The sequence below is a fragment of the Triticum aestivum genome, chromosome 1D (genome assembly GCF_018294505.1).
Source record: "Triticum aestivum cultivar Chinese Spring chromosome 1D, IWGSC CS RefSeq v2.1, whole genome shotgun sequence".
NCBI lineage: Eukaryota > Viridiplantae > Streptophyta > Magnoliopsida > Poales > Poaceae > Triticum > Triticum aestivum.
The window spans coordinates 315642385-315668126 of NC_057796.1; the positions used below are offsets into that span (position 1 = coordinate 315642385).

The 25742-nt window shown below is 42.7% G+C and overlaps 2 protein-coding genes across 3 annotated transcripts; one reads left to right on the forward strand and one right to left on the reverse strand.

Annotated features, from left to right (window-relative positions):
• Positions 1–3471: 3471 nt before the first annotated feature.
• Positions 3472–7267, forward strand: LOC123181720 (SAGA-associated factor 11). Its single transcript, XM_044594044.1, has 4 exons — positions 3472–3644; positions 3723–4055; positions 6620–6683; positions 6766–7267. Exons 1-4 carry the CDS (start codon positions 3603–3605, stop codon positions 6801–6803), a joined length of 477 nt encoding a protein of 158 aa, XP_044449979.1. The 5' UTR covers positions 3472–3602; the 3' UTR covers positions 6804–7267.
• Positions 7268–7386: 119 nt separating this feature from the next.
• On the reverse strand, positions 7387–15744 carry LOC123181719 (probable tocopherol cyclase, chloroplastic). 2 transcript variants are annotated; one of them, XM_044594042.1, is made up of 10 exons: positions 15433–15744; positions 14804–15048; positions 13886–13965; positions 13030–13106; positions 12064–12233; positions 11342–11439; positions 9278–9382; positions 8416–8532; positions 7975–8124; positions 7387–7851 (listed from the first exon to the last, which is right to left on the reverse strand). In XM_044594042.1, exons 1-10 carry the CDS (start codon positions 15618–15620, stop codon positions 7678–7680), a joined length of 1404 nt encoding a protein of 467 aa, XP_044449977.1. In that variant the 5' UTR covers positions 15621–15744; the 3' UTR covers positions 7387–7677. The 2 variants fall into 2 exon arrangements, with proteins under 2 accessions (XP_044449977.1, XP_044449978.1); XM_044594043.1 differs by having other exon boundaries at positions 9278–9376; positions 15433–15742.
• Positions 15745–25742: the final 9998 nt, after the last annotated feature.

Consider the following 25742-nt stretch of genomic DNA (forward strand, 5'->3'; position numbering starts at 1 on the left):
TCGGCTGAGGGCCAAACTGAACACGTCCTTCCTCGCCAGTCTCCGTGGGGGTCTGCTCCCCCATGTGTCCGGCAGCGGAGGTCTCGCCTTGCTGCGCCTCCTGGACAACGTCCTGGGCACCTCCCCAGCTCGGAACGGTCCTCCGGGACAACACTTCGGCGTCATCCTGGGCCTCAAGGGAGTGAGCGGTCGGCGGTGACGCGCTGGCCATTTCCGCCCGATCCAACGAACCTCCAGAAGAGGATCGCTGGATGTTGTCGCGGGCCGGACTACAATAGCACAATCAACCATGTCAAAACGATAAAGAGGAGAGGCCGGATATATGGGTATATGTGAGTCATAGTACTTACGATGCAGCCCGGGGCTTAGTGCGGGGGCGTCGCTCCGGACTGCTGTCGACATCCCATGCGGTGTTGACCGCAAGGGCGCCCTTCCCCTTCTTGGCCGTCCCTGCTTCTAGATTCATGGAAGCCGCCCTTTTCTTCTTTCCCTCCTTAGGGGGAGAGTTGTTCTCTTCCTCCTCCTCCACTTCCTCGTCGTCGTCCTCAGGGACGGAGGAATGGGTTTCTTCGTCTTCGGACGTCGCGTCCGAAGCGCTCTTGCGACGGGGGCCACTTTTGGCCCCCTTGGCCTTCTTCTCCGGCGCCTTATAGGGTACCGGCACCAGCATCTTCGCTAAACGCGGGATGACCGGTTCTTCAGGCAGCGGAGACGGACACTGGATCCGCTTCGCCCTCTCCATCCAGTCCTGTAGAAGCAATGATAAAAGCTCAGACATCATCCTCGGAACAAGCAAGTAGGGGATGCGTTAAAAATAACATACCTCGCTGGCGAGGTGGTTAATGTCGTGCCCGCGGTCTGAATCTGTGGCCGGCGTTTTCTCGTTGCCCTTGAAGAGCAACTTCCAGGCGCCCTCGTGAGTGGTCTCAAAGAGCCTCTTCAGGATACGGTGCTTCTTCGGATTGAACTTCCATAGAGGACGACTTCGGCTTTGGCACGGGAGAATCCGGCGAACTAGCATTACCTGGATTACATCGACAAGTTTGACATCCTTGTCCACCATGCTTTGAATGCGCGTCTGCAGCGCTATCAGCTCGTCTGGCGAACACCAGTTCAGGCTCTTCTCGACCCAGGAGGTGAGCCGCATTGGGGCACTGGGGTTGAATTCGGCAGCTGCGGCCCAGTCGGTGCCGCGGGGTTCTATAATGTAGAACCATTGTTTCTGCCATTTCTTGACAGTGTCCACAAAGGTGCCTTTCGGCCAAGAGACATTGGACAGCTTACTCACCATGGCTCCTCCGCACTCCGCGTGCTGGCCATCCACCACCTTCGGCTTCACGTTGAATACCTTGAGCCACAACCCGAAGTGGGGTTGGATGCGGAGGAAGGACTCACACACGACGATGAACGCCGAGATGTTGAGGAAAGAGTTCGGAGATAGATCATGGAAGTCTATCCCGTAATAGTACATCAGCCCGCGGACGAAAGGGTGGAGAGGAAACCCTAGCCCGCGGACGAAATGAGGGATGAATACCACCCTCTCATTGGGATTCGGCGTAGGGACGACTTGCCCCTGGGCTGGAAGGCGGTGGGCGATTTCCTTTGCCAAGTACCTGGCCGCCCGAAGCTTAGTAATGTCCTTCTCCTTAACAGAGGAGACCATCCACTTGCCCTGACCTCCGGATCCGGACATGGTTGAAGTGCTAGCTCGAGTGGAAAGGAGATGAGAACTTGGGCGCTAGAGCTCGAGATTGGAAGGGCGGAGAAAGAGAGAAGGCGTGGGCAAGAAGGGAATCCTTATCCCCTTATAAAGGCAGTGAATATCGAACGCCTCCCCATTCGCCTCGAAACTCGCCTATTCCCAAGGCCTATGTAAACGGCACGGTTGGGTTACCCACGCCCGTATTTATGAGAATCCTGCAATAAGGGGACACGATCTCTGCTTTGACAAGACGTGCCAATGGCCACCGCGTCTCAAAACGTGGAGCGGCAGAAAAACGGTTCGGAATTATGACCGGGCAGACGTGATGTCATGCTGTAAAAAGTTGTCAGCAGATTGGACTCGTGGAAGTATTATATTCTCTCTGCGGTTGTGCGTGGTGTGTGTTACAGGTCCGGATACAGTCATGGCGTCTGAAGATTATCTTGGAGTTCGGAAAGGGGAACCCGCCTTGCAATGCCGAAGACAATCTGCGCACCGAACTCCTCGTCATTGAAGCCAGGTTCAGGGGCTAATGAGGGAGTCCTGGACTAAGGGGTCCTCGGGCGTCCGGCCTGTTATCCATGGGCCGGACCGATGGGCTGTGATGACACGAAGGCTGAAGACTATACCTGTGTCCGGATATGACTCTCCTTGGCGTGGAAAGCAAGCTTGGCGATAACTATGAAGATTCCTTTCTATGTAACCGACTCTATGTAACCCTAGATCTCCCCAGTGTCTATATAAACCGGAGGACTTAGTCCGAATAGGGAGATACACATTATCATAGTCATACAGGCTGGACTTCTAGGGGTTTAGCCATTACGATCTCGTGGTAGATCAACTCTTGTAATACTCATATTCATCAAGATCAATCAAGCAGGAAGTAGGGTATTACCTCCATAGAGAGGGCCCGAACCTGGCTAAACATCGGGATGTGTCCCCCGTCTCCTGTTACCATCGACCTTAGACGCACAGTTCGGGACCCCCTAACCGAGATCCGCCGGTTTTGACACAGACGGTCTACCCTCCACCACCGCCTCTCCCGGAGCAGCCCAAGCCCGAGCCCACGCGGCACCACCCGCCGTCCACGAGAGGTACTAGTGAGAGGGTGTGGTGCGGGAGTGGGTGAGCGCGCCAGTCGTGTGGCTGGGCGCGACGCCGGAGCAGGAGGCGGCCTACCTCGCCTAGTGGAGGGCCCACTGGCTGGCGGAGGAGCGGGACGACGGCGCCGACAACGGTGGGCACGGGAGGAGGAGGAGGAGCGGTGGGAGCGCGAGGATGAGGAGCGTGTGCCGCGCAGCGGACGCCGGAGGAGGCGGCACGGGTAGCGTACCCGCGGGCTTTCTCGTGGGCCGCGCCGCCGCTGCCCTTGACTCCTAGGGCTTGCGGGCTGGGAGACTATGAGGCGGATTTTTAAGTTTTTATTAATGTGTAATTATGTTTGAAGTGGACTCAGCAGTTGTGGGCTTTAATTTGAATGTTTAATTATGTTTTAAATTTAAATATTTTAGGTGCGCTTTATTTTTTTCTAAGACCATGGGACTAAAATGCGTCGGTCGCGTTGGGTGCACATGCCGATCGAAATCAAAACCGAACATTTGCGTTTGTTCGGCTAACCCAAATGGACAAAACAAGACAAAAACCGCGTCCGTTTGCGTCGGCGCGTTGAAGTTGCCCTAATGGCAGGGTGGCAATACACGTGGCACTTAAAGACGACTGGAAGCCCTTGGATTGAAATCTGACGGTGGATAGAAAATGACTGCACGATACCGAATTGTGCTCCAGCCCCCAGGCGCTCCTTTTTCCCCTCACTCTAGTCCTCTGCTCCGCCACCAGGGGGTGGTGGCGCACCGCCATTGAACAAAACCCCTCAACACAGATCGGAAACCAAGCCGCCGGCATGTCGTCCTCCAACGACGCCCCCGTCAGCCCTCGCTCCCAGGTACGCCAGGCTGGGCTGAATTTCTCAAATTCCTCCCGCGATTTCGGTTGACGAATCCCCCTTTTCTGGCGCGCGCAGCTCGTGCTGAGCTGCTTCGAGGAGCTCCTCGACTTCGCGGTGGCGGACGTGGCGTCGGAGTGCCACCGCATCGCGCGCCTAGGCCTCGACCGCAGCGTCGACGCCGAGGAGGAGGAGCTCCGCCTCTGGGCCGCGCGCGTCGCCGGCGACCACCCCGGCGCCGAGGACGGGGCCACCCGCGCGGCCGGGGGAGGAGGGGGGAACAAGGGCGCGCCCGACGTCTTCGGGCAGACGCACCCCGCCATCGCCGCCGACGTCGTCGACTGCATGAACTGCGGCCGCCCCGTCGTCGCCGGCCGCTTCGCCCCGCACCTCGAGAAGTGCATGGGCAAGGTAAACCCGCCATCTGTTCCGGGCATCTGCTATCGACGCTGGTGTCCCAAATCTCATTGTCTGTCCCCCTTTAGTATCTGAAGAAGTGGTAGACCGTTTTAATTGTTGCGGACAGGCTAGCTCGTATGTTTCTGATCTGAGTGTCGTGATGCGCTTCCTCATTAATTGGAAATGAGTTATGCTTCCTCATGAACCCTCACAAAAAGTTAGATTCTGCTCCGTATGTTCAGTTTGTCTGTTGATTGATTAGCAAAAAGTTGATTTGAGCCCTCTTTAACGCTGTAAATGTTCAGTTGCAACCTTAAAACCAGTCACAAAGTTGACTTGGTCCATGTACGAGTTCAATAGCCTACTGTCTATTGAACTTTTCATGTGTATAAGTAACTAATTACTTCTATATACAGGTATGCTCATTTCATAACAAAAGATATGGTGTACTGACTGCTAAATTAATAAAGTTAAAATTGCATTAAAATAACAATAAAGTTACAGTGCTTCACTGAAGAAGAACAATGTGTACATTTAATGATTTCAAACCATTCTATTAATGCTATATCTCAAACCAGGCACTTCAACTTTGAATTCAGCTAATAAATAATGTGAAATAATTTATGAACTAAATAATGGATATTTCTGTTATGATAATTACAATTTCAATGTCTTCTGCGGATTTGCCACTATGGACAAACCATTAGTCCCACTGGAAGGAAACTGGCAACGCCTTTACAGCCCATGCAGTGGTGGGTCCAAAATGTTCAAGATGCCCTCTAGTGGTAGAATAACATGCTAATGTTTCTGCTTACATTAGTATGTACAGTATTCAGTTATTCAAGACTTCTACCAGTTGCCTGATTTGTAAATACACATGCAATGTCAACTCGGCCACAAATATTATTCACAGATAGCTTTGGAACTTATTTAAGTTTTGCACTCAGTTCGTCTCGTTGTGATTGTTGAGAGATTTGATACATCAGGAAGCTCATGTACATAATATAATGTTCTTCACAATAGTTCCTGCATTTCATCATGTTTTGCTGATGCAAAATTAACTATTCTCCGTTGCTGATGCAGAATTAACTATTCGCCGATCTTCCATGTTGGTGTGGATAGAGAATTCTAGATTTTCTACATCATGACATTCTTTAAAATGATCCACTAGCATGAAAAATTACCTCTCATATTTTGTGAGTATTCACTAAAATCTGTATCGTTAATCGTCCTTTTAGTCTTAGCCACCAATGCCAAATGATGCCAGGTTTAAATTCTGAATGCTGGACTCTGTTTGCACAAGGTGTACAAATTTTGATTTCAATAAAAATGGAGCTGGGGCATAGGTTTAATGCGCCATGTAAATCAAAATAAAATGCTAAATTACAACAATAGGCTAATTGAACATGTGATTTTGGAAATGTTATGGCCGAAGGAGCTTATGAATCAGTGTTTGTAAACTGGTTGGTTATTTTTAAAATTCTAAATGCTGGACTCTGTTTGCACAAGGTGTACAAATTTTGATTTCAATAAAAATGGAGCTGGGGCATAGGTTTAATGCGCCATATAAATCAAAATAAAATGCTAAATTACAACAATAGGCTAATTGAACATGTGATTTTGGAAATGTTATGGCCGAAGGAGCTTATGAATCAGTGTTTGTAAACTGGTTGGTTATTTTTAAAATTCTAAATGCTGGACTCTGTTTGCACAATGTGTACAAATCTTGATTTCGATAAAATTGGAGCTGGGGCAGTAGGTTTAAAGCGCCAAGAATCTAAATAAAATGCTAAATTACAGCAATAGGCCGAAGGAGCTTATGAATCCATGTTGACTGTAAACTGGTTGGTTATTGTTTAAATTCTGAATGCTGGACTCTGTTTGCACAATGTGTACAAATCTTGATTTCAATAAAATTGGAGCTGGGGCATAGGTTTAAGGCGCCATGTGAATCTAAACAAAATGCGAACTTACAACAATAGGCTAATTGAACTCGTGATTTTGGAAATGTTATGGCCGAAGGAGTTTATGAATCAGTGTTAACTGTAAACTGGTTGGTTACTGAGGGACCCTTTATCTGTTTCTGTCCCAGCCGGTCCACAGGTGCATGACAATGGTGATAATGTGGTACTCCCTCGGTCTGGAAATACTTGTCCTCAAAATGGTTGTATCTAGACTTATTTTAGTTATAGATACATCCATTTTATTCATTTCTAGGACAAGTATTTCCGGACAGAGGGAGTATCTGCGTTGTTCTTTACACTAACCGGATGCAAGTGATGTGTGTTAGTCTGCTTTTCAGTTTCTTCTCCCACCTTTATGTCGAATGTGCTCTGTGTTTTTGCCATATCTGGTTCTTGACATTCCCTAGAATGGATAAGTAGTATTTCTGACACATTTGCGGGCTATCGTTATGTGCATCTCCACATAGTCGCTGGCTGGACCAAACATTTGTTGCATGACGAAAAAGATTTTTTATGATTGCGGTTTGTAGAGGAAATAAGGAACACATTGCAACCTGGTACCTCAAACGGGTGTGATTCACCTTTAACTTTTCTATCCACTTGCGCTTTCAGGGCCGCAAAGCTCGCGCAAAGACCACGAGGAGCAGCACAGCTGGACGGAACAGAAACAGCAATGGTAACACAGCTTCTTATTCCCCATACTCGTAACAGGTAGAGGGCGACGAACGGTGTAACTGATGGTGGCAGTGGTGGTGCAGGGGAGGAGCATAGCAACCATACATTCCAGGAGTCCTGATCGCAAGCTGTGCTCCTGCCATGTTATCGGTGCCTGAGCACCGTGCGAGGGCGAAGCATGTCGCCTTGATCAATGTGGCTTGCATGCTACTATCTGTTGCCGAGTCCTCTGTATATTAAGGCTTAAGAGTGTTTTGTTTATCAAGTGGATTCTTGGCCGTCCTGTATAGCTAAGTCCTTCCAGTAAGTAGTAATACAGTTCGTTCCAGCACCAAGTTATTTGGTCTGGTGTGTAGTTTTGGGGCTGCTGTGTTGCCATATCCCTTTTTTAAAACTGGGTCCGCCAGGGGATTTGATCACTGGTTCCCTGGTCGAACCTCTGGTCTCGATGGTTTGGCAGAGAGAATGCGATCACAAAGAAGATGCAAACACATACAGTATGCACATGTCTACATGTTCCTTATGCCCTGTACAATGCAAGTTGCTCAGGGAAGGTGCTTTAAGAAATAAATCATTTTTCCATAAGCACCAGTGCTCATTTTGTTATACAACAGACTCTTAATTAGGCACCCCTGTAGAGATAAGCACGGATGGTTAAGAAAAAAAACTTGGTTTATTTTACTAAGCACCTTGTAGGGAGTATGTGTTAGAACTGTCCGCATTTTCCTGTTCAAAAGAAAAATATAATTCCACCTTAAATAGGGTTCATCTTCGGTAACATGGAAACTAAGCCAAGAGGTGATGGAGTGGCGCTTTTCTGAGCCATTGGGAACTTAATCTGTATGCATCACCAACTGCTGAGCCAACATGCTCAGAACAGGGCAAGTTTTTTTTTCTTTTCTTTTCAGAGAGAAGAACAGGGCCAGTTGATTGCAGAACTAAAGCCAAAAGAACCTACACTGGCTTCAATTTCTTCACAGTTCCTCTGAATAAACCTACAGACCAGGGGGCTTGAGAAATGGAATTGGGAACAGGCTCTCCACGTCGATCTGAGTACCAACGATGTTATTCACAAGCTCAGGCGAAGCAGTCGTGCCTTTCCACCCGTTGAACCAGGGACCTCCCCCAACTTCCACCGCTGCCATGTTGCTTGTCGTGTCAAGTATTATCTGCAACGAAACAAGTTAAGTGTCGTTGTGCAATATGCAAGTTACTTGGAAACAAGTTCAATTTTTCCAGCATGGAAGAAAAGTTGCCTCGACTTGTGCAAACAATCAACCATGAATGCATACCTTCCCTTTGCTCCCATCGTATTTCTTTTCCCACATTTGCAGCTTGAGATCTCCATAACAGGTGTCTTTGCATGCTGGTACCAATCCAGCCTCCATTGTTGGGGCTCGCAAAGCAGTCCCCGGTTCTTTGGTGGTTGCTTCTATTTCTACCTGTGGAATGTGTCGGAATGCACGCTATATCAGTGCATAGAATGTAATGCAAGTGTCCCCAAAAGTTCAAAACACCTCCAGTAAATATGACAGCGAAATGCATAAAGTGCACTTGAGTTTAAGCGCAACAGCGATTGAAGCAACTGAAAACATTTAAGACTACACAACTAAAAAAGTAAAAAGTGTGCATCTGCTCAGTTATGAATACATGTCAAGAAACCCAACACAAGTACTGGCAAACATTCAAGCAGAGTTCACATTTTAACCGCATTGGGTAATAATAATAATTACCAGATGATTTTTGTTCTCGCCAGACATCCTCCAGTGACCCCAAGGAGCAATGTCCCAGCTTACTGTCCCAGTCCAAGGCACAAACTCGTAAAATTTTCCCTCGTGATGGACGCCAATCTGAACAGAGCAACAAGAGTTTTTATGAGGATAAATAGCGCCAAATATCTCACTGGTCCATTTGTGGGTAACAGAACAGCAACAGCATGGAACATAATTTCATGTTCTACTTAGAAATAATACTTACCACTCACTATGTTAATTAAGTTGCTTTAAATACTTGTAACAAACAACAAAACAGGTAAAACTGCATTTTATTATCATCTTCAGGTGCCCAATGATATGCAGGAATATGTAATCCCTCCGATCCAAATTAGACGCAGCCTCTATACCAACACTGTATAGAGGTTGCGTCAGTTAATTCAGATCGGAGGGAGCATATTTGGACTTTCAGAAGGCGGTGCTATTTCCACCATGATATCCTTGTTGGTGGTTTGCCAGCCTGACTGTCAGATTTATAAGTGGGGCCAATTGCAAATACCAAGAGAAATAGGGAAGGGGTGGTCTTTTTCGACAGGAACTTGTAGTGTACTTCTGCATTTTTTATCAAGCAATAAGCCACGTTGCCCAGTTTATATCTAATTAACTGAGTGGTGTATGGTTTTTAGCCTAAACAGGGCCAACTCTACTGTTCTCAATTAATAGACCCTCCCCTTCCAAGGTTTCTCAGATAAATAAGCCCAAAACAAATCTTCTTTTTGTGCAGATATCCAGAGATCAAGCTTGCATATGCTTGCATGATGAGCTAAGTAACATATAAGACAAGTATGCACCACAGATTAAATTGGAAGTATCAGATACATACCAGTGAAGGACTCTCGTAGGTATCTCCCAATCCAATTTTCCTTAATCCACCAGCAGCAGTTAAAGCAACTTCACCAGATGTGCCTGAGAAGGCATTACACTGGATATGCAGGAGCAAAGATGTTACAATTGGTATCTTGGGTTATGCATGCAATTGCGGAGTTAACTAAAATTCTACAACCATAAAGAACGAACAGCCTACTTCACAACTATCCAACTGGGAGCCTACATAACAATTATGGCTAAAAGGCTAAAAAAAATCAAGTGTCCTTGGTCATACTATGTCTACAGAAGGCGATCTTCAGTGTACCACAGATAATAAATAATACGTACATCATTAACAACTGAGGACTGGAATATACTTAGTGTCATTAAGACACCTGATATGGAGAAATGCCATGCTCAGCGTGACACTATCCAGCTACAGAAGCTTACTGCTCTTGTTCGGTATCTCCGGAGGACTTCTGTCCGGCACCTCTGAGCCAGCTAAGTTTGGTTTCAAAGTTCCGACACTCCGAGCGAGTTCTGTCTGAACATTCCTAGATTATCTAGTAGCAAAATCATGTGTTCCACTATAGTTCAGATCCTCCAAATGATGTGTGCTGGGAGCCTCCTGGCAGTAGCAAAATCCCTGCGTCCCAGTATAGTGCAGACCCTCCCTCCGAGCTCCCCTCCCCCCCTCCCCCCACCAGAGCCTTTGTGGACATATCACTTCCTTCATTCAGAGCCTCCAAGAGACTTTTCTCTGGATCCTCCAAGGTCTATTCTTTCGGCTTTGGACTCGTGTGATATGGTCAGACCCTCCGAGCCAGTTGGAAGTTACCACCCTTGGCCTATTCGGAACCTTAAGAGTGATTTTGCCCGGAGCCTCCAAGCTGTGCTAATTAGTGTCTAACGGTAAGATTTCTAGGTCTAGCCCATAAATAACCCTACCCCATCCCACATTGTGCCAAGTCATTCCAAGAATTCACAACTCATTTGCTCCAAGTTTCAAGGCATATTTTCAGAGCTCTCCTCCCATGAGATTCATTCCTATCCTTTGAACCTCTCATCCTCTCCTACCCTAGATCCATCCTAGCAGATTCTGAGAGTGGAGGACAATATCTTTTAGAGCACAATTAAGGGATTCATCACCAAGTAACCCCATTTTTTGTTACTTTTTGGGGTGCGCGTCTCCTAAATCAGCTAGGTGTGCTTAGGAGCCTTCAAGATGTGAAGGAACCAAGAAGATTATGAGAGGCTTCCTAAGTGTCCGCCATGGTGGGATAGGTGGGCCAAGGTGCTTTGTGCGGCCCAGGACTTTGTGTCCTAAACCTTTGTGGCCATTTGGACGAGACTTTGTGTCAGAATCTCCACGGACGAGGGGTAGGATTGCGCCAACAATCCTAACCTCGGGGCAAATCCTTGTGTTGGCTGGGATATCTATCCCTTTCTCCATTTACTTTCATGAAAGTTTGCTTTATCTCTTTCAGTTCATAGTCTTGCATGTGTAGGGTGTTTTACACAAATGCAGCTTAAAGTTAAATTCCATCACCTAAAACTGTCTAGTGGTTCTTTGTGATAGTCTATTCGCCCCATGTAGACTCCAACATTGGCTAGCCAAAACGTTGGCTAGAGATTCCTCTACCTTTTGTTCGACAGCTGGTAAGAATTGTGAAGAGAATGTGAGGAGGGTGGGTAAGTTTTCATGGGCAACTGAAATTTGGGAAACCAACCAAGCAAGAGCCAAAATATCATAGGCTGCCAATTTTTTGGCCGGGTTAAATATGGGCACCGATAAACATACATAAGGACAGAAGAAGAATACAAGAGTTAAACTGATGATAATGAAATATGTATAATGCATTTTACTTATAGAATTCTATCTTGTCAACAAGTACATACATTCTTTCACATCAATTTATACTGAAACCATGGGTGAAGATTAATGTCAATACAGAACCAAAACTACAAAGTAGGCCTATTTTCTGATCCTTAAATGAGTTAATATGCACTCCATATTTTAATCTATATGAATCAAGACTAACAGAAGATCAAAGCTCAGAAAGAGGATAGAGAAACACACCCAGTACCACTTCCTGGGGAACCCCCCACCCCAGTTCTTCTCTGAGTAGGAGGGAGCATTTTCAAATTCAAACCGTTCTCCATCCCATTCTATCCATCCTGGAAAGTACTCACACATCACAGAAACCAACATAACTCAATAATATGGATAGGTATATCCTTATATGAAGTATTAGAACTCTTTTATATATCAAGCACATTAGTTGTTCCAGTAACATGAAGCAAACCAGCTTCAAAAGTGTCTTTACATCAGATAATATCATACTACTGCTACGACTGATGACCCACAAAATTGTAGATGTTTGCTATAACCATGAAAGAAATATGGAAAACATACGTTTTAACAAACAATAACGTACTAAAATGTAGGACTGGACTGGAGAAGTTACTCAATGGAAGATAAAAACTGGACTCAGAGACAAGACAAGGCTAGATGCAACTCCTGGTATGTGCCGATTACCTAAATGCAACTACGATTTTTGTGAACATTATTAAAGGGGAAAAGATTGGGTGAAGCGAAGTTTATGAGCACATCCGATTTTGTATTTCAGATTAAGAATTATGACTCCACTGAACATGGTAATTTCACACATGAGAGATGACCCTTTCCTTCCATAAAATTAATCGGCAGTACATGTGCCATCTTCGAGATAGTTCTACACATGAGAGACGAACATCTCCTTCATGAAACCTTCATGAAATTAATTGATGGTAAAAACAAACCTGTGGATAGGCCACCAGCCATGCATATCTGCCAATGAGGTTCAAAGAATGGAAAAGCAGCAAGCCAACCAGCTGTTGACTTCTGCTTAGATGTGACATCACCCCAGCCATACACTGGACGGGTGCTGTACTCCCAACGAGCTGTTTGGACGTTTGGTACATACTTTGACCTGTGAGGGGCAACAACTAGCTTTAATTAGAATATAAAAAAGTGTGCATACATTTTTTACCCAATCTCCATGTCAACAACTTATATGGTACATTTTGCTGCAGTTATAGGAGGCAGCTTTAACAATCCAATCCAATCCAAGTAACAAATCGTAGATCTTATCTCTAACTAGCTTAAGGCCCAAGTTAAACAATATATTCTTAATTTAAATGATAAAATTCTTAACTGGGAGATCACAGGGATCCTCTCCCCAACTTGGTGCTGGGCGCGCCCACACCTCTCTAGAGGCTCGTCCACGAGCTGCTAGGAGAGGCCACCGGCAGCCCAAGGAAGCCCCAGACTGAAGATAACATATTATGAGGCTTCACCTTGTGGCAAGGAAAAACTTGCGGCTCTTTGGCCCTGCACCCATAGTGGAGGCCATACTGGCCTAGGGTAGAAGGCACCATCTTCATCCATTCACACATAAACGGCATCAATTCTGAAAAATGTTGAAACGCCGCCGCCACTGCTCAACTATGGAAGGCCACTGACTCAATCAAAGCATTGCCTGTGATTTGTTTACCTTCTCTTACACTAAGGATCTTCATAGCAATATTACTTAATGTTGTCTAGAACCATGGCTATATATTTTGAACCATATTTCAGTGCCATAAATTTTTAACTACATGATGCAGTTCTCACACATTGAAAGGACGATAATGGTTCAGTAACAACAAATGTAATGCTTCTAAATAAGCAACCTACTAATAATCATTAAAAGCACAGATCTTCAACAAACATGGGATTTCACATGCCTTCCGTCATCACGTATGAAGCCCTGATGCCAAGTTGGTGTGACTTGGTAGCCTTCCAAAACGCGATTAGAAAATTCCTAAATCATCAAACATAGATAACTGTTCAGAATTTTAGGAAGTCTTTGCAAGTCATAAGACTGTACAGAACTTAAAATCCATGAATCCCCAGAAAGACAACTAGAAATATGTGACGTCAGCACAAGAATTAAAATCCCATTTTCAGGTCATTCAAAGACTCGCAATCTGGGGTAGTATCCAATCATGCATGCATCTGTACTGGAAATTTTTCTTTCCAGAGATTTTTTTTTTGTTTTTGCTTTCAGTTACTCAACAGCAGAAGGAGTTAAAAATATCAACAAGAAATGTCACAACAAGATCCTCAGTAAGTACATTAAGGCAACATACAATGCAAAGCAATATATAATAAGTGGGAGTAAATCAATCTTCTTACATAGTTACCCGCAAAAAAAATTCTCCTTACATAGTTGTTAAGAACTTAAGACTACGCCAGAAACAAAGAATAGAAATAAAGCATTGACCAAGTATAAAGCTTCAAGACATACAAATCTGTTAATTCAATGGAAAATCTTGCACAGAGTTTAGCAAGTTAGATGAACATGGAAGAATGTAATACATAAATAGATAACTAGTGTAGAGACAGAAAACAAGTAGTTATAACCACAAATCAAACAAGAAAATAAGCCTTTTCGAATGATTCGCTAGGTAGCAAGTAGATATGGAGCAGCTCAGCACATGCCATTCAATATGTTTTAGTAGCAAGTCATACCAAGGAAGAAAAAAACTTTAGATCATCAAACTGGCTCTCAAATTTCATAAGAAGCCATAAATCATCTACCTGAGGAGGGATTTCACGCTCCGGGGGAGTTGAGCCTTTATTGGGAATGAAAGTGTTTCCGAGAATTAGCTCATGTCGACCTATTGAATTGCAGCTTATTAATTGGGAAATCCAGAGTGATGAATTACAAAGTTCAAGCAAACAGGGAAAGTAATACTAATTGTCAGACAACAGAAAAATGAGTGAAATAAGTTTGCATCTTGGTTGTTAACATGCAGTAATTCCTCATAGGTAAATAAACGGGGCTTCCAAAAATATGCAGTTGATCTATACTTATTTGTTGAAGATAAACACTGAGATATTATAGCTCTATTTATCTATTATGATTTACAATGTATTGAAATATAAGTTTGTGACCGTGATGATGTCTGAAATGTCGCTATTTTGTGGCTGAAGGTACTAGTTCATGTCCAATAACCTCCTGTTTGGAGCAAATTAAAAAAAATACAGACCAGATTAGTGGTTCAACCAAATAAAACTGAGTAGGGGTTCGACCGGGAAAAATCCAATGCTTTCTCTGGTCTGGTTCCCAATCCTTTTGAGATTTCTTGAATAGAAAAACAGATTATGCAACGTACAGAACTAATTCTGTGAGGATTTTTTTGGTGATGGATTATCCAGCTTCATGTTTGTATTTTCATCAGATGTAGACCATAAGATCTCAAATATATATGACAACACAACTACATTTCATTAGAACATTAAGGAACAATACTGTTTATTTTGGCTCTATAAACCTCATTGCAAGAAATATAGCTCTACCAGTTAATACATAGACAATGACAGTACCATACACGTCACAATCTTATTATGTCAACTTAATCTCAATAACTAAAATGTTTTTAAGGCAGAAGTGCCAGAAAAGAAGCATTTGCAAGGAAAAACAATTGAAGAAAAGAGATTGAACAAGTATCTTACTCCCCCAAAAGTTGTTTGATTTTTCAGAGAACTGGCATATGTACTTGTCATCCGCACCAAGAATCTGCGCTCCCACCCCGGTAAACTGTGGACCATACAATGTCCGGTCGAGAGCAGTCATCCCATCACGAAAGAATGGGTTCTCAACAGAGTACATGAAACAGAAGCTCTGCCTGCATTCTGGAATGGACACCTTGAAGTACCATCCTTCAAAGAAAGCCCTGGCGGTTCCATCATAGTGATACCTGCAAACAGTTCACCACCACTATTAGCTTCTAAATCTCCTGCAACATGAACACAGTGTCACATCAGTCCTAGTAGCCTGTGAATGCAGAGTAGCACATTAGCAACATTCTACAGAATCTCAGTCCGCCCCACTTGAGAGTTGCATCATATCAGGTTGGGGTTAAATTCAGTGAGCCCTTATTCAGAAAACCAAGCATGCGCATGACTGGGGGTGAATCTGTGAGCTAGAGTTACTACATTTCTTCAATCGAAACAGAAAGCGGCAAAATCTTCTTCCAAACCGACGCGCAACCTCCACTCAAATCGCCCTGCGCCTGATTCAGGAACTCCGATACCATACAGAAATGAACGAACCCTCCGAATCGGCCGTTTATAATTATTACCCGCTGTGCGGCGTCCGCAGAGGCCGATCCCGCGGAGTGGGGGCGTAGACGGGCGCCGCCGCCGGCGGCTCGGTGGCGGCGCGTGGGCTCGGGTTGCAGCGGGCGCTGGGGCGCCAGAGCGGCCGCGGGGCGCGGGGCGCTGGCCTGGCGCTCGGCACGAAAGCGGTGGCGGGGCCGGCGACGTTCATGTGGCTGAGCAGCGGGGCTATGGCGTGGGGGCGCACGCGGGAGAGTTGTGCTGGTCCCGTTGCGTCTCTGGTTTTTGCTCCTGCCGTGGAGCGGTCAGCAGTGGTTTGCCTCGCTGAACGGTGGCTAGTGTACTCCAAGTGTGGAACTTGCGGTCGTGGCGCACGAGAGGCTCGACAGGTTGCGTTTTGCATGCGGGGGTCGTCTTGGCACGCGGTGGGTTCAGAGAAACTCGTCGTTCACGTGTACGCGGGGGGGGGGGGGGGGGGGGGGGGGGGGGGGGGGCTGAGGGTGCATTTCGGGTCACATGGACAGCAGGAGGGCTGCGCTCCTCGCCGAAACCTTTTTCCTTTCTTTCGGGCTACGCGTACGCGAGGCAGTTGTTCGCACACGAAAACTTACACGTCAATCTCAAGAGTTCACAAAAAATTGAAAAAGTTCATAAAAAAACTCGCAAAAATGAAAAACTTCATGAATTTGAAAAGTTCACAAAATTCAAAAAGGTTCATGAAATTTTAAAAGTTCACTAAGATTGAAAAAAACTTCACGAATTTGAAAAAAGTTCACGAGCTAAGACACACAAATCTGAAACCAATTTGAAAAAATTCCACGATTTTTAAAAAGGTTCATGAATTTGAAAAATTCACGAAATTGAAAAAATCATGAAATTTGAAAATTGTTCATTATGACTGAAAAAAAGTTCACGAGCTAAGACACACGAATTTGAAAAAGTTCACTGAGATTATTTTTCTGCAAATTAAAAAAATACAAGCTAAGACAAACGAAGTTGAAAAAGGTACATGGATTTAGAAAAAGTTCGAATTAGAAAATAGCTCACAAATTTGGAAAGCTTCATGTATTTGAAAATGTCCATAAAATTTGAAAAGTATTTTAAAAAATAATGTGAATAAAAAGGAAAAAAGAAGAAAAAAAAGGAAAAAGGAAATATAAAAAAGTAAGAAAAACTGGTCAAACAAACACATAAAACCAGCAGGAGAAAAACGTCTTAAAGCTACTAGATGCTTCCCAAAATCAGAAAAACAAAAGGACATCCTTGTAGAAGTGCATACTCTAGACAATGCGATTAAAAATACGATTTGAGAAAAAAGACTAGGCATTACATTTATACGTCAACAAATCTAGAAGCCAGCTTCCCCGCTCGAGCTTCCAACGCCTTGTGGGAGCCAGCACACATATAATCTGCCGAGTAGGGGGTGGGGCGTCCTGTACCATTATAACTATAACGGTCGCCAAATAGGAAATGCTCTTGCACTGTGCTTTGTAGCTGCATTTTGTCTTCTAAAGGTGTGCCATCCTATATTTTTACTCCCTCCACCAGCGATCCACTAAAAAAAATATAGCGTACAAAGCAATGCTCAATTGCCTAAGAAAACCAGCGACGAAAAAGTAGCGTAGCAGTGCTTGTTAGTTTTGAATAGATTTTGACTCAGTATCCTCCACAAATCAGGTACTGTGGAAATTGTTTAAAAATGTTCGCAGAATGTTCATGAGTTTAAACAAAAAGTCCACGAATTAAAAAGTTGTTCATGAGTTAAAAAATGTGCACAAATTCCAAGACTATTCATGAATCCAAAAAATCTTCGTCAAATAAAAAAAGTTTGCAAATTAAGAAAATTGTTGGTGAAATAAGAAATATAGCGAAACTAAAAAATGATCCGAAATTCCTAAAAATGACCCTGTATTAAAAAAGTATCAAATTAACAAAATCTCGAATTGGTTTGAAATTTGGAAAAAATGATTGCTAATTCAAACAATGTTTGTGAGTTTGAAAAAATATTTTTGAGTCTCAAAAATGTTCGGGAGTTTCAAAAGTTCTATGAATTCAAAAACAAAATCATGAATTGAGAACATGTTCAAAAATCAAAACATATTTGAAAGTTCAAAAAAATTGAGAATCCAATTTTATTTTCATGAACTCAAAAAAATTCCAAATTTCAGAAAATATTCACAAATCAAAAACTGTTTGTTGTGTGAAAAAATGAATTCGGTTAAACACGTTTGCAAATTCAAAAACTATTCACAAATTTTTTAAAGGAAGAAAGTAATAAGCAAAAAAATAGTAAGGAAAAAGAAGAGCAAAAAGTAAAGAAGAAGAAGAACAATACGAAAACCCCAAATAAATTGAAATAAAACCAATAAAAATAATCATAGAAAAAAAGGAAACTCGTCCCAGAGAAGGTTCTAGAAACGAAGGGAATTATGTTCCGAGAAACAACTAAATGGGCCGACCCAAAGCACCTATAGAGAGGAGTGTAGGCTTGATCGGTTGCGCACAAAACATGATTCACTCAATAAGAGGAGACCTCAAACTAAGGTACTGGAGCTAGCAATTTACTATTGAAAATACACCCTAGAGGCAATTAGAAGTATTATTTATTTTCAGGTTTGTAATTAATTTTTATATTAATGAGATAATCAGAGGAAATCTCAGTTGCATGTGTAGAAACATAAACACCTAAATAGATCTCTAGTCTCACCTCTAAGACTAGCTCATATATTATAGATGATCCAATTTTCCTGATCATGGCATTGTTATAGTAATAAGGATGCCGACGGTAAAGAGAACACATTGTTGGTTAAACAACAATGTTGGATAGACTCAATACTTATGATATGCCGTGAGATCACGTCATCATTTAGTTGATGGTATTATCATATAATGTGTTAGCATTACTTACATCCTTATACGATGAGATTATCGTACAACCTTTTATACTAAATGGTTCGCTTGGGGTTGCCCAACATTTTCCATAACTGGGAGATCATAAAGGTAACTTACTGGTACACCGAAGATGTATGTCAAGGTTCTCGATGAAGACTGGAATTTGCTCCAGATGATGGAGAGATACTCTCAGGGCCCACCCGGTATTATGGTATCCATAATCGTCTGGTCAGACACAGTGATGGTGATCATGGATACCGAAATACAGAAGTAAGAAAAGAGAACAAAACTGATAACGAGGATAACAAATATATAATGATCAAAGTGTTGATCACGGAAAAACTGGCTTCGTCTTGGGTTTTGTAAAGTATCACAAAGCAAAGGAAAGTGTATACGAAAACAAAAGGTTCACCGGATAAAGTTTTTTGTGTATGTGTGGGAGTTAACATGGGTGTCAAGATCTACCGTTAAATATTGACAAGAAAGTGTTTCGGTTAATGTCCACATATTACTGTGGGCTAAGCCAAGGTGGTGCGTGGGAGCGGAGGAGAAGGAGGACTCTTCTCCTAGGGTCGGTCGAACCCCTTGGGGCTGCGCCCCTCCTCCAAACCGCACCACCCCTTAGCCTTCCTATAAATATGTGGGAAGGGCTCCCCCAAGGACACACAAGTTTTGGAGGACCACCTCTCTCTCCCTTCTAGTTTAGAACTAAATGGAAAGCCAATAGGCTGCCTCTCCCTCTAGTTTTATCGGTGATCTTTGTTCTGGACGACGAAGTGTTTCCAGATCAATACTTTGGTATGCATGGCTACCATAGTAGGGTCTACTTTGACTCTTGATCGGTGGAGTATTCTTGCGACTGGGACGCATAACCTAGTTGCGGGAATCATCACATCCTCACCAACATCTTGTTCTCCGCTGCATACTTGTTGGTGAGATTGGATCTATCCTTCGGCTTCATAGTGACCTTGGGTGCGATTGTACAGTAAATGTTTTTGTTGCGTAGTATGTTCCCCTTTGTTTACATCTTGTTGTGGTTTTCTAGCTTTCAATTAATTTTCAATCATTTTTTTCACAAAAATATGAAAATATTAATTTATTTGAAAATGGAATATTTTATAAAATATGTGAACAATTGTGATTTGGGAATTATTTTTTGGAAAAAACCTGGTCATTTTTAAGAAAAGTTGAATTTCTTTTTGGAAATGCGAACATTTTGAAAACTTTGGTGAACATTTTGTAAATATGAACCTTTTTATAAGAACATGAACATTTTTAATTTCTGGGCAATTTATTAAAACCATGAGGATTTTTTGAAAGAAATAGGAAAGAAAAAGGAAACAAATAAAAATAAAAATAAAAAGGAACATGAAAGAAAGAAAAAGAAAATAAAAACCAAAAAACCTGATAAATACCAGTAGAGAAATGATAGAAAATAATAATGAAAAAGGTGAGAACCTTCTAGAACCTTCCTAAAACGAGAAAACCAGATATGTAACCTTTCAAGTGAGTTGCACGGTTCACTCCTGCCATTTGCCAGCAATATTAAGCAAAATGTGTCAAATAGGACTTGTCAAATAGAAGAACCCTCCGCCTTGATTCTGAGATAGATCCCCAGAGGCCATGGGTGGATTCTGGCCTCCTTGTGACCCTCCCAATATGGACCTGGACGGACCCAAAATCGTTGCTCATTTTTCCATGAACTATCCCTTTAGCTTTGGAGTTTGGGTTCTCTTGGAGCTCTGGTCGTTCGACGACCTTCGCCGGCCCCACTAGTATTTGGACTCGTGGTGTAGTGATATGATTCGGTACGCGTACATGCACACAAGGAAAGTCGAGTGGTCAATTACTATATGTGTAGTCCCTTTGGTTGGGTTTATAAGTTGAGCACGGATTTTTAGGTCTTCAATTAACTAGTGAAACATGTGGTGTATGTCAAAAAAATCTTTAGATTTGTCATTGAATAAAGTTCTAAACATATTTTCTTTTGTGTATTACACATGCTTTGTTAGTTAAATTGAGGATCATTATCTAAAAAAAGTTTGATTGAGGATCTAAAATCTTGCTTTACTCATAAACCCAACTCCTTTGGGTGTTGGATCCCGTGACGGCGGGTTTCGAGCGTCGCTCCCTTTCTGTAGGCCTTGCTCTTAAAGAACCTTGTTGTGCTTGTGACATCATGAGATGGTTGGTACTGATATGACCATTGTTGTAATTTGTCAATAGTGGATTTGATGGTTTGGGTTTTTTCTCTCGCTTAGGCGTAGCTTTGGTCTTATATGACTTTGTCACTCACAAACGTTTTTTGCAGGCCGGGCCAGGGCACGTGCAACAGGTGCCACCCGCACAGGCCCCACAAATTTTGCCCCCCACCCGCCCAACTATGTATATGGGTACGCAGTAGTCTACAGGGCCCGTTCTCTCAAAAGAAATACTGAAAGTAATCAGCCCAACTATGCCAGGAGCGAGCGAGCGGCTAATTTACGTATCTTCCCACCGACAAAACCCTTCTCCCAGGTCGCCTCGCCTCCCATGTTTTCGCCTCCCGCCTCCTCAAGCCCTTTGTCATCTTTGCTTTTTTTTCCACTCCCCCAATCGCCCATCGAGTTTATGTTTTGATATTTGGTTGTTTAGGCGGAATTAACAAAGGGAAGATCATGATGTGTCGATTCCCAACAAATTCCTCTTCAATTTTAACTTTATCCTTCTATATCTTTAGGTTTATTTATTTCTGTTCATTCAGTTTGATTCCATAGTCTTCCTGCAATCCCTATCCCTCATAGAATTGAAAGGGAGAAGGAAATCAAGATGGTATGCATCCAGGGGCAGGGTTGGCCAGGGCAAAGACGGCAAGGGGATTGATGGCAAACCTCAGCCGTTTAGGTGTTTTTGTTTCAATTTCATGCTAAATTTCTTGTACTGTTTGTGTACCAAGATTTTATCTAGAAAAATAGTTTCAGCTAAAACAAATATCCCAATGAATAGATACAGTTCATGATATATTTATTACGATGTAGCACATTATGGCCTATACATTATTACATCTTAATCTTTTTATAGTTACATAGGCCTTGTTTCAGAGTTTTGGCACATGGCCCCTAATTTTCTCGGCCCATGTTGAGTAAATAGATAATTTTTTGACTAATTTAATCCATGAGTAAATCACTAGCATGGCATTGATAGAATTAATGACATGCTGATATTGAATCACGCAAGCACATACTACGCTAATGGCAGACACATCTACGTATAACGCTAGCATGGCTATAACAGTAAACAGTAGGTGCGGGATAAACGAGTTATACACTCTAGTAGGCCATGCAGAGGCCGCGGCGGCGGTGGCTGATACGTCTCCGTCGTATCTATAATTTTTGATTGTTCCATGCCAATATTCTACAACTTTTACATACTTTTGGCAACTTTTTATACTATTTTTGGGACTAACATACTGATCCAATGCCCAGTGCCAGTTCCTGTTTGTTGCATGTTTTCTGTTTCACAAAAAATCCATATCAAACGGAGTCCAAACGGGATAAAAACTTCCGGGGAATTTTGTGGAATATATGTGAATTTTGGGAAGTGGAATCAACGCGAGACGATGCCCGAAGGGGCCCACGAGGGTGAGGGGCGCCCCCTGGGCCCTCGTGGCCACTCCGTAAGGTGGTTGACGCCCTTATTTCGCTGCAAAAAAGCCAATATCCGGATAAAAACCGTGTCCAAATTTCAGCCCAATCGGAGTTACGGATCTCCGGTAATTTAAGAAACGGTGAAAGGGCAGAATTAGGGAGTGCAGAAACAGAAGGAAACAGAGAGAGAGATCCAACCTCGATGGGGCTCTCGCCCCACCGCCGCCATGGAAGCCAAGGACCAGAGGGGAAACCCTTCTCCCATCTAGGGGGAAGGTCAAGGAAGAAGAAGAAGAAGGGGGGCTCTCTCCCCCTCTCTCCCGGTGGCGCCGGAACGCCGCCGGGGCCATCATCGTCAGAGCAATCTACACCAACAACTTCACCGCCGTCATCACCAACTCTATCCCCCTCTATGCAGCGGTGTAACCCCTCTTTTACCCGCTGTAATCTCTACTTAAACATGGTGCTCAACGCTATATATTATTTCCCAATGATGTATGGCCATCCTATGACGTTTGAGTAGATCAGTTTTGTCGTATGGGTTCATTGATGATCTTGATTGGTTTGAGTTGCATGTTTTATTATTGGTGTTGTCCTATGGTGCTCTCCGTGTCGCGCAAGCGTGAGGGATCCCCGCTGTAGGGTTTGCAATATGTTCATGATTTGCTTATGGTGGGTGGCGTGAGTGACAGAAGCACATACCCGAGTAAGTAGGTTGTTTGCGTATGGGAGTAAAAAGGACTTGATACTTTAATGCTATGGTTGGGTTTTACCTTACTGATCTTTAGTAGTTGCGGATGCTTGCTAGAGTTCCAATCATAAGTGCATATGATCCAAGAAGAGAAAGTATGTTAGCTTATGCCTCTCCCTCATATAAAATTGCAATAGTGATTACCGGTCTAGTTATCGATTGTCTAGGGACAAATAACTTTCTTGTGACAAAAAGCTCTCTACTAAGACTAACTAGTTATTTCTTTATCTAAAGAGCTCCTAGTTTTTATTTACGCGCTCTTTATTATCTTGCAAACCTATCCTATCACAACTACAAAGTACTTCTAGTTTCATACTTGTTTCCGGTAAAGCGAACGTCAAGTGTGCGTAGAGTTGTATCGGTGGTCGATAGAACTTGAGGTAATATTTGTTCTACCATTAGCTCCTCGTTGGGTTCAACACTCTTATTTATCGAAAAAGGCTAGAAACGATCCCCTATACTTGTGGGTTATCAAGACCTTTTTCTGGCGCCATTTCCGGGGAGCAATAGCGTGGGGTGAATATTCTCGTGTGTGCTTGTTTGCTTTATCACTAAGTAGTTATTATTTTCTATTCTAAGTTGTTCTCTATCTTTAGTTATGGATATGGAACACGAAATACCAAAAAAATAGGTGTACTTGCTACTCATGGAGATGGGGAACCTCCTAAAACCCTCGATGCTCATTATGTGAAAGATATTATGCACTACTTTAATAATCCTAAGGAAACCCATTCAATTATATAATGGGAGACACGTTGGATCAACGTGAATACTTTAGGGATTATCGCTTGACTCAAAAAGGGAAACTATTATGTGATCAAATTCATATGTTGCATTGGTATGCTCGGCAACTATGCTTGAGATATGATTATACTTGTTGCTCTAGGATGAAGGCTCCACACCTTCCCTTTTCATGTAGATTTAATGATAATAAAACCTTGGCTTCTTATGCTAGAGGTATATATGATTACTATGATGTGGAACGAATAGAAGAATTTGTTACTTTTAAGGGTGCATGCGAAATTGAATCTTTGTTTAAAGAGTTTGAAGATTTTGATGTTTCAGTTTATAGACCTGAAAATTTAGCTATCCTTAAATATTGCTATGAGAATTATAAATACAATTATGATGTTGATAAATTTATTGAGAAAGTCTCCGCTGTCCGAGAAGAGAATAATATTTTGCAGGAGTCTATGGAAGAAGAAATTGATAAAACTGTGAGCTCATTGGATGAAAAAGATGATGAGGAGAGCGAAGAACAAAAGGAGGAAGATCGGATTAGCTACTCGTGCCCACCTTCTAATGATAGTAACTCTTCAAATCATACATTATTTAATGCCCCTTCGTTCTTACCGAAGGATGAATGCCATGATAATTGCTATGATCTCGTTGATTCGTTTGAAATATCCCTTTTTGATGAACTTGATGCTTGCTATTCTTGTGGCCAAGATGCCAATATGAATTATGCTTATGGAGATGAACTTGCTATTGTTCCTTATGTTAAATATGAAATTGTTGCTATTGCACCCATACATGATAGTCCTATTATCTTTTTGAATTCTTCGAACTACACTATAACGGAGAAGTTTGCTCTTGTTAAGGATTATATTGATGGGTTGCCTTTTACCGTTGCGCATGATGATTTTGATGAATATAATATGCATGTGCTTGCTGCTCCTACTTGCAATTATTATGAGAGAGGAACTACATCTCCGTCTCTCTATGTTTCCAACACGATAAAATTGCAAGAAACTTCTTATGCTATGCATTGGCCTTTACTTGATGTGCATGAATTGTTCTTGTATGACATGCCAATGCATTGGAAGAGAGTTAGACTTCATAATTGCTGGATATATGTTGCTTTGTGCTCACTACTAAATGCCAAATCATTGCTAATTCAAATTGGCTTTGATATACCTTGGGATCCGGGTGGATTCGTTACTTGAGCACTTTATGCCTAGCTTTATGGCTTTAAAGAAAGCGCTGCCAGGGAGACAACCCGGAAGTTTTAGAGAGTCATTTATTTCTGTTGAGTGCTTTTATAAAGTTTAAAAACGAAAAAATATAGAGGGGAACTTAAAACTTCACAAAAAGAAAAGTGAAAGTGAGAGAGACGAGCATTGTGAAAGTGGGGGACGTCCTTGAACTTTGTTCATGCTCACGAAAACTTTGTGAATCTTAATTACAGAAACTTTTCAAAAAAAAATAATTATCCCCTTGTACAATTCCATTGTATTATAAAAATAATGTGCCAGGATTTGCCTTTAGGATGTTTACATTGCTTGTTGGTTTGTGCGGTGCAAAACAGAAACTTTGGCTGTAGTGCGTGATTTTACATTCTTTACTGGAACGTCAAACGGTTATGAAACTCTTTGCATTATATTTCTATACAAATTGTTTATTTTTCCCCATTTTTTAAGAATTTTTGGAGTACCAGAGGTATGGTGAATGTTCAGATTACTACAGACTGTCCTGTTTAAGACAGATTTTGTTTTTGATGCATTGTTTTGCTTGTTTTGATGAAACTTCGATTTCTATCAGTGGATTAAGCCATGGAAAAGTTATATTACAGTAGCTACAATGCAAAAAAGAAAATTTTAATTGGTTTGCAACAGTACTTAGAGTAGTGATTTGCTTTATTATACTAACGGATCTTACCGAACTTTCTGTTAAGTTTTGTGTGAATGAAGTGTTCGACGATCGAGGATGTCTCGATGTGAGGAGAAGGAGGAGAGGCAAGAGCTCAAGATTGGGGATTCCCATGTCACCCCAAGTAAATATTCAAGTAGACTCAAGCGTCTAAGCTTGGGGATGCCCTGGAAGGCATCCCATCTTTCTTCAACAAGAATCGGTATGTTTTCGGTTTCGTTTCGTTCATGTGATATGTGCAAATCTTGGAGCGTCTTTTGCATTTAGTTTTCACTTTTCTTTGATGCACCATGCTGGTATGAGATAGTACATGGTTGATTTATAGAATGCTCATTGCACTTCACTTATATCTTTTGAGTATGGCTTTATAGAATGTTTCATGTGCTTCACATATATCATTTGAACTTTGGATTGC

What these genes read in the sequence shown, in the direction of transcription:
- LOC123181720 (XM_044594044.1), top strand. Translation starts at nt 3,603, where the DNA reads ATGTCGTCCTCCAACGACGCCCCCGTCAGCCCTCGCTCCCAG. An exon ending in CCGTCAGCCCTCGCTCCCAG is followed by an intron (nt 3,645 to 3,722) that starts GTACGCCAGGCT and finishes TGGCGCGCGCAG; the next exon opens with CTCGTGCTGAGCTGCTTCGA. An exon ending in TCGAGAAGTGCATGGGCAAG is followed by an intron (nt 4,056 to 6,619) that starts GTAAACCCGCCA and finishes TTGCGCTTTCAG; the next exon opens with GGCCGCAAAGCTCGCGCAAA.
- LOC123181719 (XM_044594042.1), bottom strand. Translation starts at nt 15,620, where the DNA reads ATGAACGTCGCCGGCCCCGCCACCGCTTTCGTGCCGAGCGCCAGGCCA. An exon ending in TTCATACGTGATGACGGAAG is followed by an intron (nt 12,234 to 13,029) that starts GCATGTGAAATC and finishes TGCCCCTCACAG; the next exon opens with GTCAAAGTATGTACCAAACG. An exon ending in CCTACGAGAGTCCTTCACTG is followed by an intron (nt 8,533 to 9,277) that starts GTATGTATCTGA and finishes TGCTCTGTTCAG; the next exon opens with ATTGGCGTCCATCACGAGGG.